At 44.7% G+C, this 14130-nt stretch overlaps 1 protein-coding gene across 1 annotated transcript; it reads left to right on the forward strand.

The window, feature by feature from the left end:
• The first annotated feature begins 5873 nt into the window (after positions 1 to 5873).
• rnf5 (ring finger protein 5) lies at positions 5874 to 13460 on the forward strand. Its single transcript, XM_056582733.1, has 6 exons — positions 5874 to 6216; positions 8484 to 8502; positions 9079 to 9191; positions 9349 to 9406; positions 9596 to 9707; positions 9937 to 13460. The coding sequence occupies exons 1-6, from the start codon at positions 6002 to 6004 to the stop codon at positions 10053 to 10055; spliced, it is 636 nt and encodes a 211-aa protein (XP_056438708.1). The 5' UTR covers positions 5874 to 6001; the 3' UTR covers positions 10056 to 13460.
• The last annotated feature ends 670 nt before the right edge of the window (positions 13461 to 14130 follow it).

Below are 14130 nucleotides of genomic sequence, written 5' to 3' on the forward strand. Positions count from 1 at the left end.
TTGTCGCCATCTACAGGTCCATGCTATGTACTCATCCAGATTTTCAGACCTTTTTTATTTTACGAAACAGCTGTGGTTCACATTGGACAAAACTCGATGAGATTGACAAATGCATATAGACGAGTTCACATGTTGCAATCTGTGTGGATGTAATTGTAGATATCTTAATTTAATTTAAAATGAATGCATTTGCGGATCTTGAGTGCAAGCACAATTGAAAAAAATGATTGTGGACATAGGTTGGAAAACAATCCACCAAATTATTAAACAACTCACAAGAGCCATGCGATAAAAATAATGTTGGGAAAAAACAGAGTGCACAGTCTCACCTGCAGTCCTGAGTGGCATTTATGTAGTATTCATCTGTGAGCTTGACTTTCCTTCTGTAGTCCCTGTTCTGGGCCAGCCACTGGGCCGTCATCAGGCTGTCTGGGTCTCCAAGCACGACGGCCGTACAGTTCAGGCCGCCCTTACCTTCCCATGAAGCACTAGAGGCCTCCAGCTGTTCTTTATCTGGTTTATTTAACCATTTATCTGGTTTCTTTATAAAAAATACCCTCCAAAAAGCAATCACTAAGGCAACGCAAATTATTCCTCGCAAAAGTTTCCGTGACTTTACCTTGATCAGGCGTCTCATTCCAAAGCCCATATACGACTAAAATGGCAAGATTAGTTTTCATGCAATAGGCAATGATCTGCAAGACTGGTGCCCAAAAAGGAAGGCAGGCAGGACATCTAAAATTCACACTATGAGGGCCAGATATTAAGGTCAGGGAGAATCTGCCGAATGGAAGAATGGGTATTTTTGAGGCAGTAAAAAAAAAATCCTAATTTGATGGTTTGGTCGAGCCAGCAGTATAACCTGAAAGATAAAATGAGCATTTACCTTCAACCATCAACAGAAAATGTGTTCCTCTCTGGGAGTAGTACAATGATTACTCATAAAGGTCACACGGGTACTGCCTGTTGGCCGAATATCAATTATTCTGTTTAGTCAAGGCATAATCAAGGCACCTTAAACTTGATGTTCTGGTTTCAACATGGTCTAATCCTGGTCTAAAACGTCCACTAACTAAATCCTGACTCTTAAGTTTTGCATTCGGTTCTTTACTTGACCAATGGGAATCTAAACTAGTAAACACTGTATTGTTGAGGCCTAACCTCATTACTAGAAATTCTTCTTAGATCAGACATTCCAGCTCAAATTTCAGACCATCATTTTGAATCATATTTTTATTTTAAAAGTAACTCTTAACAGCTATCCTCAAACCATCATTTACATATTTTTTAAATGACTGGACAGAACTGGACATAATATTAGAAACTGGTCACACAACAACACTGATTTTCAACAGGCCCAACGTATGACTTATAGGAGTCACACCATGTGCTCAGGCATACAGAATAAGGCAAACATTTCAGTAACACATGGAATTTACCATTGAATGAGGACATGTTGGCAATAATTCAGGATGTAAAGTCTCCAAAAGTAACATGCAAAAAAATGTAAAAGCCTATAGGCCTACCTGGTATGGAGTCAATTTAGAGTAGAATGTCCAGCATGCATGAGCGAGTCTCCCACACGCTGTGGGGATGTCAAGCACAGATCAAATTAATTGTGAGTGGGCGGGAAAATGTCAAGAGCACAGATGAGGATATTGAGCGCACAAAGAGAGCGTTGAGAGGTCAGAGAAAATGATGGTGATCCTAGAATATGGAACTGAGCACAAGAAATGATGACATGGGCAGGCCTCTCTAACTCTCTGCGCTAGCTCAGAATGTAACTGGGCTCGCTCGACTGGCTCGAGCGAGTCAGTCGAGCGCACTCTCAGAGTGCGCAGCGGAGTGGAATGTTCATATCGTGTTTGGGGAGAACGGAAAAATCCTAGGATCTTATCCCAAGTGATGAAATGTAATTTGCGAGGACAAATTACAATGTTTAAAACAAAGAAAATGGGTTTTGGGTTTAATGGCTCTTTAAATCGCATTGGGTCACCCAAAACACGCATTTAGGCCTAATAAGCTAAGGGTACCAGGGTATCAACTATGTAGTTATGCTGTTTAGAGCAAAGTATTTTTCATGACCTAATAGATTGCTCAAAATCCCGAAAAGCCAGTTTATTATTTGCATGCAGCACTTGAAAAAATTACACGCTCAAGTCCCAATGAGACTTTAGCTTCGTCATAGTTTAGCGAAAGCCACTCATCAAAACAAACATTAATATCATAAGGTCTACTTTAATTATGGGATGAGTAGCGTTGGTTTCAAAAGCATGTAATAAACAATTATAAACTTTTATAAAAGTTACAATTTGCAATAAACTATCATAGATGTATGTACTACTTTATGTCCAAGTACACCCAAATACTACTTTCTGTCTTGCAATTCTTGAGTTGCTTGTTCGACAATTTGTTTAGCTCATTATCAGGTAAAATAAGTAGGAATCATATGCTCTGGCCTTTGTAGTCACTAGAGCTCATCCATATATTTGAAAAGGTTGGCGAGGAATGCAACGCGTGACTCTAGGTGCAGATTAATGATAATATGCACATATATACATTAAACAGATTAAAAAAAGAATAATACAACATCCCCCCCAAAAGAAAGGAACTGTTAGCAACCTCTCCTTTGCCCATCAGCTCGTCACAGAGGTTCATTCTAGTCAGGGTTTCACCCCTTCATCCCGTCCTCCATATCTTCCACCCCGCCTTGAGTGCTCAACATCCCCCAGGCTTGTGCGTGACTTGCCCTCCTGCATGCTTCAAATTTTTAAGATTTAAATATGCGTTTCCACAGCTTCCCCTAGATTGTCCAAGACTTGCCTAACTGCATGCTTGATATTTGAAACTATAATTATGCTATATTCCGGCATTGTAAATCTTTTTATACAAATATCCTATGCTTTATTTAAATTTAATGGGCATGGCTAATTTTGGCAGGACACTTTAGTCACACTCCCCCCATTAGCTGACAGCTAACAAGCTGTAAACAAGCTGTCAGCTAACAAAAAACACCTGAGGTGATAGGCGGTCAATTTAAGACCTTCCATCTCAAACAAGCTCTGCGAACTTAAGCGTACTGACTGAGTGTATTTTGCCCACCACCTCCCTAGCCCCAACCTGCTTGGGTTTTCCCCCCATGGGGGATTTGATAGTATTTTTTATAGTATTTTATCACTGTTTTCAAATGTTGGAATGCTATTAGTATTCTGTATCTGATATTTGTATGAGATGCTTTAAATCCATGGGAGCACCAGATAATAGTGGAACCATATCTTCAAACCGACATTACGAGCGCTAGCAAGCTAGCAAGTTCATGGCTATCTAGCTAACTACTTTAACTTGCAGCTAAAAGTTCTACTCGTGAACAAAGTATTTATTTATTTAGGCATAGATGCCTGTGGCGTTCAGATTACATGCTAGTAATATTAGCTTAAAAATATTGTGAACCAAATTGCTCACGTTCCCCCATCCAACTTAGATCTCCTCACTTCATGGTGACAGGGGAGCGTGTTATGTTCCCCGGGTCCTATGTTCCCCGGGTCCTATGTTCCCCGGGTCCTATCCCCGGGTCCTATGTTCCCCGGTCTGTTACTTTTTCCACCATTACTGCCAAATTCCGGCCGAGATAACTACCATTGCATGCAGGGCTCCAGAGTGCGCCTAATTTGGGCGCACATGCGCCTAGAATTCGGAGTAGTGCGACCAAATATTTTATTTGTGCGCACCGGTGCGACTGAAAATGTATCTGGTATAATTTTTTTTTTTTTTTTTTTTACAGAGCAGTCTATTCATAATATTGTAATGACCACGGAAGAGGCAGTGAATGAAGTATTGATTAGACAGCGATTTATTAGATACCTAATAAACCGTTGGAACACGTAAGACCGGTAACAATAGCAACGCCGGTAAACAAACCCGCGAAGCCCAATCCAGGGGCCTGTACTACGAAGCTCGATTAGAGGGTTAGCGAGGTATGTTGAGCTGAAAGCCTGGGTTAGCTGTACCATGAAAGTCGATCTCTTTAAGCGTCGCTGTATCACCATGGTGACTTACGCTCGCAACCAAACCTGGTCGGGAGCAGCTTTTCAGCGAGTCTACCCGGAGATCGGCTACTTATATCGGCGTGCGCAGCTTCCTAGCCCCTCCTCCGATAATGGCGTCACCATTTGTGGTTGTTCCCATGGACCTCGGCGCACTTATCGTACAGGCGTCTCTCCGGAGACAGAGGGTTTTTCGGGACAAAACCGATCCCTTGGCATTGACGATATTCTTTATGAGAGATACAGATTCGGCATTTATTTAAGGCATTTATTTAATGGTCAAAATATTATTAATCAGTGGCGTAAATATCGACGGTGCAACCGGTGCAGCTGCCCGCCCCCCCCCCCCCGTCAACAACTCAGCGCAAGGCAGGCACGGCCCAACGCCCCCCCCCCCCTCACAACTTGGGTGCACCATAAATACGTGCTGGTGCACCCAAATAAAAAATGTAGGCGCACCAGTGCACCCAAGGAAAAAGTTAGTCTGGAGCCCTGGCATGTCTTTACCTTTTGTGGAGGAGGGAGAGACGTCGGAGAACCTGACGCGATACGCCGGTAAACAAACCCCGAGAAGCCCAATCCCTACGAGAGTTCCCCGCGCTTCGGCCATCCGGAGGCGCACAGACCTTTTGGCCGTGATATTATACAATTATATTATATTATATACTATCATATAAAGAGCTACGGGAGACGAAAACGGCAACATTCACTTTATCCTCCATGCTGCAGTTCACCCCGGACTGCAATGCACTGAGTTGGCCGGTTGAATGCTGATTGGCTGTTACGTTACACATGTCACTCAGTGGCCACGCTGTTGAACGCCGATTGGCTGTCATCACACGAATGTCGCGTCAAAGTTTCAATATTTTTAAAGATTGATAGATTTTCCGAAAAAGGGTCCTATGCTCCCCGGTATGTATGGCGACAGAGGAATATAGGACCCTTTTTGGGAAAAAAGGGGAACTTAGGACTTTTTAAAAAAAAAAAGGGTCCTATGTTCCCCGAGCGGGGAACATATAACCCGGGGAACATAGGACCCGGGGAACATAGGGATGACCGGATGACCCCGGTGACAGGAGGCTGGGTGGATAGGATAGTTACCTCCTCTTACCACTCAACCTTGGTTTGATAATTTAAGTACACCCATTCGAATGTAACTTCTCAATATGAATTTGAGTAGGAATAGAACTATAAAAGTAATTTTGACGAATATGAACTGGACATAAATAACTAAATAAGAGGGATTTCCTCGGCCAGCCAGACAATGTGGCACCAGACCCTTGAATGTGTCCCTTTAAGCCATTTAACATTTCTTTATTTCTTCAGTTATGTGGCTTTATTAAAAAATATTTACAACCTCACTTTGTACTACAGCACTCACCGCACAGTCAGGGAATGCATTTTCTAGTTATTAGTTATTATTCCATAATGGCGTTGCAAATTATGTTCAGGTGTGAAATCATAATTTCCTCATTTTGACTGGATAGATACGTTTAGGTATTTGGTTAGAGATAGTAACGTTTAGGGTTGGGGTTAGTTTAGGTATTTTAGATATGGATACCGGTAAATGTATGGGTTAGTAGCTTCGTGTTATGTGTTTCATGTTTCATCATGTTTTCATGAAATATTATTGAGTAAGTCATGAGATTCATTCGCCATCCAAGGAAAAATAAACTCACATCCCAAGGAAGGGTTGGGGAAAAACTACTATCCGAGTCCTGAACCTGCAGCCTCCGTGGGAGCATACCACACCGTGGCCCCGCCCCACGCACGGGTCCCGCCTCCATTGTCCCGCCTCCATTGTCCCGCCCCTGCCCGTTTCGTCGTCGTGTTTTCTCCGGAAACGGAAGTGCGCAGGTACCAGTGACAGGCACCGTGACAGTCAGGTCCTCCTCGTAGCTCAAGCTCGGATATAGTGCGGGTAGCAGTGGGCTTATTACTATTCCAGTACAACAGAAATGGCGGCCGCGGATCCCCGCTCCTCGAGTGACGGTGGACCCGCCGGCAGAGGAGGATTCCCGGCCGGAGAGAGCAGCAACGAGCGCGACGGCCCGGGGAGGAGCGGCGGAGAGGGAGAGGGGGAGCGGGAGCCGGACCGGGCCACGTTCGAGTGTAACATTTGTTTGGACACTGCAAGGGACGCTGTCATCAGTATGTGCGGCCACTTGTTCTGGTACGAGACGGGAGATTGCTATTTATTCTTTGATCAGCCAATTCAGTTATTGGACTTGAAGTGCACGGTGCCGTTCTGCATGGCCTGCATTTGTTTATCTCCTAGGTCATTTCCCAGTAAACATATTTTTAGAGACAGGGCTCTCTATATCTAGGGCATCACAGATGGCAACATCGGTGGCTATATCTCTGCAGGAGTGGGTGTTGGTTCCCCCCAGCTCCGTTGACACCGTCGCTCCTCGCTGATCACACCCAAATGCATATTATATATTCCCCTGACCATAGGCATTTATTATTGATACGTTTAATGCTAAACTCATGTAACGTGATGATCTCACCTGACCTGAGAGCCTAAATACGTCCCCATTGGCACGCTACCTAAATCACGTACTCCTGCCTTCCCCTCAAGTAATTTATTAACTTTGTTGTTGGAGTGCATCATGGGTAGTCCTGAACTCCTGGCTTTTCACTTGTTTTGCACACGTCGGTCCAGGACCTTCTCTCTTTTATAAGTGGGCAGGTGACGTTGACCTTTGGTTTAGTCCACCCCTGATCTCAGTCGAACCTTCAACTCATTCCCGTTTGAGTGGGGGCAGCCTGAAGGCTGACTGTATTCTGAATGATACTCACACTTTGAGTGTGTAAACAACAAGTGCAAACGTTTCAAGTGTATTTCCCCTGACGGGCTTGAGGATGTCGAGAGGTTCCTGTGAGATTAGTGCTAGTGGGAGAGGATTTGGGTCAGGTGATCCTTGGTAGTCTTTAGTCCTAGTAGGAGGTTGTGTTTATGTGTTAAGTGGACCGCAACCTCCCTGGTCAAAGGTCCCCTTGGCCTGGACTGGAGTCAAAACTTGAGCTATTGATAGGAGACATTCGACAATATACAATGACGAAAGAAATCTACTGTTGTGTTAACGTAACCATTGACATCCACCGGTTATGTCAGTTTCTTCCACTGTTTTAAAATATAGTTTGGGCCCAAACGAGCCCACAGCAAATGGTATCAGAGACTCACTCAATCGGACTTGGATCCGATCTCTGACCAGTGGTCGTGAACAAGTCATTCAGGCCAGGAGTGTGGAGCCAGAGAAGCTGTCGCCATGGCGACGGAAGATGTTGCGCTATATAGTTGAGCTGTTTTGGTTGCATTGCATTGTCATGTGGTTCATTGAAACACAGTCAGACTGTGATAGGTCATGTCGTCTGCCAGAGATAGGCCTATCTTCGGTGGGACCATGCAAGGACATGTCACCATGGTGACGGAAGATCTGGCATCATCAGAACGTTGAGCTTGATTTGGTTGACTGAAAAATGGTCCAGCTGAAAAAACGATGGAGGGGAACCGATCTGTTACGGAACCCTAGAAACTTGAATACCTGGATTAAAAATACGTTCACAATAGGTCCTTTGATTGCTATAAATAATACTAGAAGGGCAGAATAGTCTTGTGCTTGTGGTTATTACATCCCATCCCAAAGGTTGTTGTTTCGATCTCCAATTTCAAATAGTTATAAAATGAAAGGTTAGTAAACTAAGAGCGATGGAATGGCCTTTTCAAATGCGTGTGCACGTTAAAGTGCTGTACGTAGACACGGAGAGCCCTCTCCATAGCCGGAGAGCCTGTCGGAGACCCTCTCCGTAGCTTACGTGCGCATCCAAATGTTTTTTAACTCTCCGTCGACGCCATGGACCTATTGGTCGACGCAACGGAGACGGCAAGGGCTGTGATTGGTCCTCTTAACAATCATTTCCTGAATCACTTCTCCGGTTTGACTTTGCACCTTAATTACTTTGTGCATTGTTTACTTTGCACCTTAAGGACCAATAAAACACCCGATAAGATTTGAAAAGCTTTGGAAGTTTATTTACTAACACTGCTTACATGGTTTGTAGTCAACATATAAGATAGATCGGGGGGCGAATTGCATTGCGTATCCGACAACCCGACGGAGAGCTGCTGAGGGGTCCCGTAGTTACGGAGTCGGATCACGGAGTCGGAGTAGTATACTTTGGCTAAACGGTCCGGGTGGAACTCCGACTTCAAGAATTAAATTCCGCATTGCAAAACAAGCCTTTACATTCGCCATATTAACGCTATGTACACCACATTTACGTACCACGGTTACCAACGGTTTTGTACCGTACCGACGGTTCGGTACAAATACGTGTACCGTTACACCCCTAGTTCCTAGATGATGAAAGTCTTCCTTACTACTGTTTTTAATCTCTCTCTCTCTCTCTCTCTCTCTCTTTCTCTCCCCCCCCCAGCTGGCCATGTCTACACCAGGTAGAGTTAACCTTTCTCTTAAAATACTCTTTAGGGATCGACCGATATTTTTTTCTGCCTTAGCAGATGTCCGATATACCGATACCGATTTTCTTAAGGCGATATTTGGAGCCGATACTGCTTTTTCTCCCTTAATTGACATCATAAAAAATGCACAATGATAACTAATGTTACAAGTGTTAAATTTAAGCAAGGAACATTTATTAAACTGTTTTATTTACTTCTGTGGGTGACGTTGATCAGCCACATGATGGCGATTCTAACCGTTAGTCACATCGCAAGTCTCCAGCCAGTTGTATGAAGGGTTGGACGGATCCGCCCGCTAGTGAGTGAAATGTTGCAGGTAGATTTCCCCCCCCAGTCAAAATAATAGTGTGTCTGTGTGTGTGTCTGTCTCTGTGTGTCTGTGTCTCTGTTTGTGTCTGTGTCTCTGTGTGTGTGTGTCTGTGTGTATCTGTGTCTGTGTCTCTGTCTCTGTGTGTGTGTGTCTGTGTGCGTGTCTGTCTGTCTGTCTGTGTGTGTCTGTGTGTGTGTGTCTCTGTGTGTCTGTGTCTGTGTGTGTGTGTGTGTGTGTAGTGGCTGGAGACACGGCCCAGCAGGCAGCAGTGTCCCGTGTGTAAGGCGGGGATCAGCCGAGACAAGGTGATCCCCCTGTATGGGAGGGGCAACAGCAGCCAGGAGGACCCCAGGTACACACACACACACACACTTATTTAATAGCGGTAGAATAAAAATGTATGCAGTCGAAATCATCCATATTATCACATTGCGTGTACGATAAGATTCCCTGTTGAGGGGAATCGTGGCGGGGGTTAATAACGCTTGACGTGATTATGGGATGTCCAGGTTGAAAATGCCCCCCAGGCCCCAAGGCCAGAGGACGGAGGCGGAGACCAGAGGAGGGGTGAGGCCTCGGCTTATTGATTTGGATTTGATCGCTTTATGAGTTTAACACATGTTTTATTAACAGTTGTTAAAAATAGTTTATCACGTTATAATGACCTCTTTCTCTCCAACTCTCTCTCTCTCTCTCTCGTTTGCTCGTTCTTTGGTTCTCTCTCTCTCCCTCTCTCTCTCTCCCTCCCTCTCTCAGCCCTTCCAGGCATTCGCGGACACCGGCTTCCACATGTCCTTCGGCATCGGCGCGTTCCCCTTTGGCTTCTTCACCACCGTGTTCAACACAAACGACCCCTTCCACCGAGCAGGTGCACACACACACACACACACACACACTGTCCGACGCAGTACATTCTTTTTCACCCGTTTTCATGCCCGCTGGTACCTGAACCAGTGTAGGACTCAGTGGCCACAGTCTACCGATCGGCATACTCGAGCCAGACACCATAAAGCCCACCTGCTCCTAAAGGACGTGTATCCGAACTCTCTGTCGGGATACGTTTACAGCCAAGTAACGCCTTGTTTCTGTCCAATCAGACCAGTACGCGGGCGATCACCAAGGCAACGGTAACGTCAACAACGGCAACAACAACTGGCAGGACTCCCTCTTCCTGTTCGTCGCCATCTTCTTCTTCTTCTGGCTTCTCAGCGTGTGACGGACGGACGGACGGACGCGCGGAGGGGAATTCAAGGAGCACACTCGCACACACGCACAAACATACACACACGCACACATCGAAAGGATTTTTAAAGTTTTTCTTCCGAGGAAAACAAGCTCCCCCAGAACTGTTCCCACTCCTTAGAAGACTTTCGCCCCCCCCACAACTCCCCGTGTCTTTTGCTTATGAGGTCTGCCTTTTGAATCGAGCAACAGAAGGTGTGTCCCCTGAAACGTGTGAGGGTCAGGAATGGGCTGTGAATCTGGAATGGAAGGTGGTTGGAGTCTAGAATCGTGTGTAAATCTGCAAATGTGGCGTTATTCTGGTATGTTGTGTCCTCCCTCCCTCCCCCCGACACACACACACACACACACACGCGTAGGGTGATGACGGGTGGCTGTTGGTCGGTACGGGGTCATGGTTCCGTGCCGCTCTGTGGCGTAAGGCAGTATTACATCGTAACATGAGACAACGTGTGTGTTTTCATTGGCCGTGGGGTCTGAGGCGCGGTAGAGCCCTGTAGAACGAGGGTTCGCTCGCCCCAGTTTCGGTTTGTCGGTTTTCTTCCGTCTGTTTGAAAGCGTTTCGTACAAAAGGTTGATTCCTTTTTAAATAGCAATGATTCAGTTAAGTCAAGTAAACAGGGTTGAACTGAGACGAGTCGACTCGTGATATAACGCTAATGTGCAGTTGTTGCCATGCCAACTTTTTTTGTTTTTTGTTTGTTCCAAAGAGATCAGAACGTTAAATTATTAAATAGTTTTTTTGATTAGAGTTTAAAGGTTGTCAAGAGTGTCCAGGTTTTCGGAGGAGTCATTTTTATCGTGGATTTTAACGATTAAAACGACAAAACAGACCCGAGTGCAGTAGGCCTGGGGACGGACACACACACTTTTTCTATCTATATTTGTCTTAACAAAAAAAAACTGCCATTGCACTGTGAAGTCGTCGACAGACGGTCATGTTGTCCCTTGGCGGGGGGGGGGGGGGGGCAGTTTGGATCGGTCAGAATGGAATTAGAATCTAATCGAAACACGAAGCGTAACATCTCGTAGCGGCACTGGGAGTTGTTTCGCCGCCGTTAAGCCGATGTGTGCGTCGACTGCTCGTAACAGAATAATACGTTGTGTGTTTGTGTTTTTTGCGAACCATAAAAAAAAGTGGCGCAGCAGTGTTAACATTCACAGATCTGGGAGCGTATGCCAGGTGACTAACTAAGACACAGTGCAGGGAACTGAGTGTTCTGGGGTATAGAGGCACGGATAGAACACGGTCGGTTCTATCGCCGCAGACCTTGATCTCATGGCGGCCATGTTGGCTGGTCGGGTGGGTGAACCTTCCAGACTCTTCGGGGCTGCAATGATGACTCGATGGAAACGCGTTTCTTAATGATGCCTGCGTTGAGGAATGGAATGCCGAACTGAAGCTTATGTGTCGCATCTTCTTGGTTCCCCCAACGGTTCTAGTGTTCCCCTCCCAACTCAACAATGTGGCCGCTCGATGAATGCGCAACGTGTTTTTCCTGATTGTACTAAACTTGTTTTTCCTGATTGTTTTGTAAGTGTCTGTTCGTCAACGGGTGGACGTGTTATATATATATATATCTATAGATCTATAGATGTATAGATCTTTATATATATTAGTAAATGCCATTTTTTACGTGTCTCAATGAACAAATGCCTTGGGAGATGTAGAACAGAAACGGATGTGATGCTATGCAGCTGGCATTCAAAAAGGAAAAACGATACGCAAATGGCAGGTTCCACTTACGCTCTACGTCTGCAGAGTGTCTAATCCCCGCCGTCACCTGGCAATATTAAACATTAAAAACACTTCCCGCTGTAGTAATCAACTGGCCCAGCGCGGACTAGCGGTGAGCTCCAGCAGCGAGCGTTTTTTTGGATTCCTACACATCGGGTGACGCGGACTCTTAAACGGTACGAGGGGCTCGTCCCGGCGGGCAAACTCATTCACAAGGCGGACGGAGGGGGAAGGACATTCAGAACGGGGATGAATGATCGGACTGCTTGAAAGACCCCCCAGGTTTCCCCGAGAACACGACAGACCCCCAGATTCCAGAGCTTTTCGGCTTGAAAGATAACGTTCTGGCGTCGACACAGTGGACGCCATCAGCATTCTATGTGGCCCGCTACTCTGTGGGTAGGGTCAAAGGTCAGGCCTGTAGCGGGGGGGGGGGGGTTAGACTTGAGGTACCAGGGATCGTTGTTTTTTTTCTTGGTGTAAAACCACTGTCTGGTCAAGCTGTACATTTGTATTCTCCAGCTTTGGAGCAGCGGAGGCGTCAGGGAATCCCTTCGTGTCTTCTACATATTGAGTCGTTGTGCGAAACCAAATGTTCTGGGAGAGACGTGTGGGGACGACGGGCTCCCAGAGTGTGAATAAAGTAGATGTTTAATACTTTACCTTCGTTGTCTTCTTCCCACGGGCTCACTTTGACACACTAGATGAAGGCCTTACATCATGTCATTCTAGAATCCAGTTGGACCTGCTCCGATTCGACTTGAGATAACGAGTATATATTATATAAATGCCCTAAATGTTAATGTTATAGATCACATCTCGGTGGATTTAAATTCTAGTAAAATATTCTGAATGTCTAGAATCCAGTGATATGTAATTGATTAAATCCATTGAAATATTGTAATTGGCTAAAATCCTGTGAAATATTCTAATTATCAAAGGCACTCCTTTAACAAGAAAGTCACTACTCCCATCTACTGTACCGCGATAGAGTTGGGGTTAATCGAGGGTTCATAATACGTGTCGATACGCAAACCTGTGCGCAATTTCCCTTGATACATACCTGTTGCTCTAAATCCCCATGGTCGCAGGACTGAACTCAATACCGATTAAGGACCATATATGGTCACACAACGGGTAACGTGTGACCGAATGATGAAATGGAAATAGGACGATTCATGTAATTGAAGAGTTAATGGGAACATCGAAATAATAATTTAATGAATTTATCACCTACGCTGTGTCAGAAAGTGTAGGCCTAATCCAATCAATCTAATCTTGTTACACTCTGCCTTGCTGCCTTGTAAACTAAAAAAATGGGACATGGAAGAAAGAGTTGTCTGTAGTGCTGGACTCGAATCTTTCGTGTGCGTAAACTGATGACACTATCAAGGGCTGCAGGCGGCATAGATCTTAGCAAGGGCAGGGAAAGGGCCTCTTTATCTCCCAACTCTTGATGAAATTTGCCTTTAGCCAAAACCCTGGCGACTGGGACCAGTGTTGCCAGATTGGGACCGATTTCCTGCCCAATCTGGCAACATTGGCTTGCCTTGGACACAGGCAAACAATGGACTTAAACGAACCTATTTACACATTTATTTAGATTCTAAAGTAGAGAAATATATACAAGGATACAAAGGATTTATTAAAAATAGTCTCAATTGAAACAAGTCATTTCTTAAAATGTAAGAACATGAAAGGCAATCAAAATAAATTCTATAACATTGATAGTTCATTTTACGTTTCAGGTGAATATTTAAGCATTATGTCACAACAATTCACATCTTTTCGAACTAGTATTTATTATAACGAATCCCATTGTGAGGATTAGAAGTTGAATCGATCTCTTTATTGGTTCTGTGGAAATTTCCCTGTTAAAGGGTAATTCCGGTGTAAAATGGATTTGGGATATGTTTTGTATGATAACGAGTTGAAACGTTCATTTGAGCACAAAAAACGCATTTAGACGCTTTCTTCTGTTCGCTGTTTTTAGCAGAATCTATCAAAACGCTATAAACTTGGAACGATGGGGCACTGGTTATGGCAAAAACAAAATCGCTATTTTAAACAACTTAAAAGGCTAAAAGTAGCCCGACACTTCTTTGGTAGTATAGTAAGGGCCATAACATACAACGAGGCATTGAGAACTTTGTAAGTGTACAGATTGTTTATTAAAAAGGACATTTTATACACACAATACCATCAGAAGACCCGTCGACGCAATTTTGTTTTTAAAACTCGAGAAGTAGATTGGCAAACACAGAGCTTGCGTGTTGCTGACGGATGTCACAATCCCATCGAATCTTAAAAA

The sequence above is a fragment of the Gadus chalcogrammus genome, chromosome 22 (genome assembly GCF_026213295.1).
Source record: "Gadus chalcogrammus isolate NIFS_2021 chromosome 22, NIFS_Gcha_1.0, whole genome shotgun sequence".
Lineage (NCBI taxonomy): Eukaryota > Metazoa > Chordata > Actinopteri > Gadiformes > Gadidae > Gadus > Gadus chalcogrammus.

Coding starts and splice junctions, on each gene's coding strand:
- rnf5 (XM_056582733.1), top strand. CDS start 6,002: ATGGCGGCCGCGGATCCCCGCTCCTCGAGTGACGGTGGACCCGCCGGC. Junction 9,192..9,348: donor AGCAGCCAGGAGGACCCCAG/GTACACACACAC, acceptor TGGGATGTCCAG/GTTGAAAATGCCCCCCAGGC. Junction 9,407..9,595: donor AGGCGGAGACCAGAGGAGGG/GTGAGGCCTCGG, acceptor TCCCTCTCTCAG/CCCTTCCAGGCATTCGCGGA.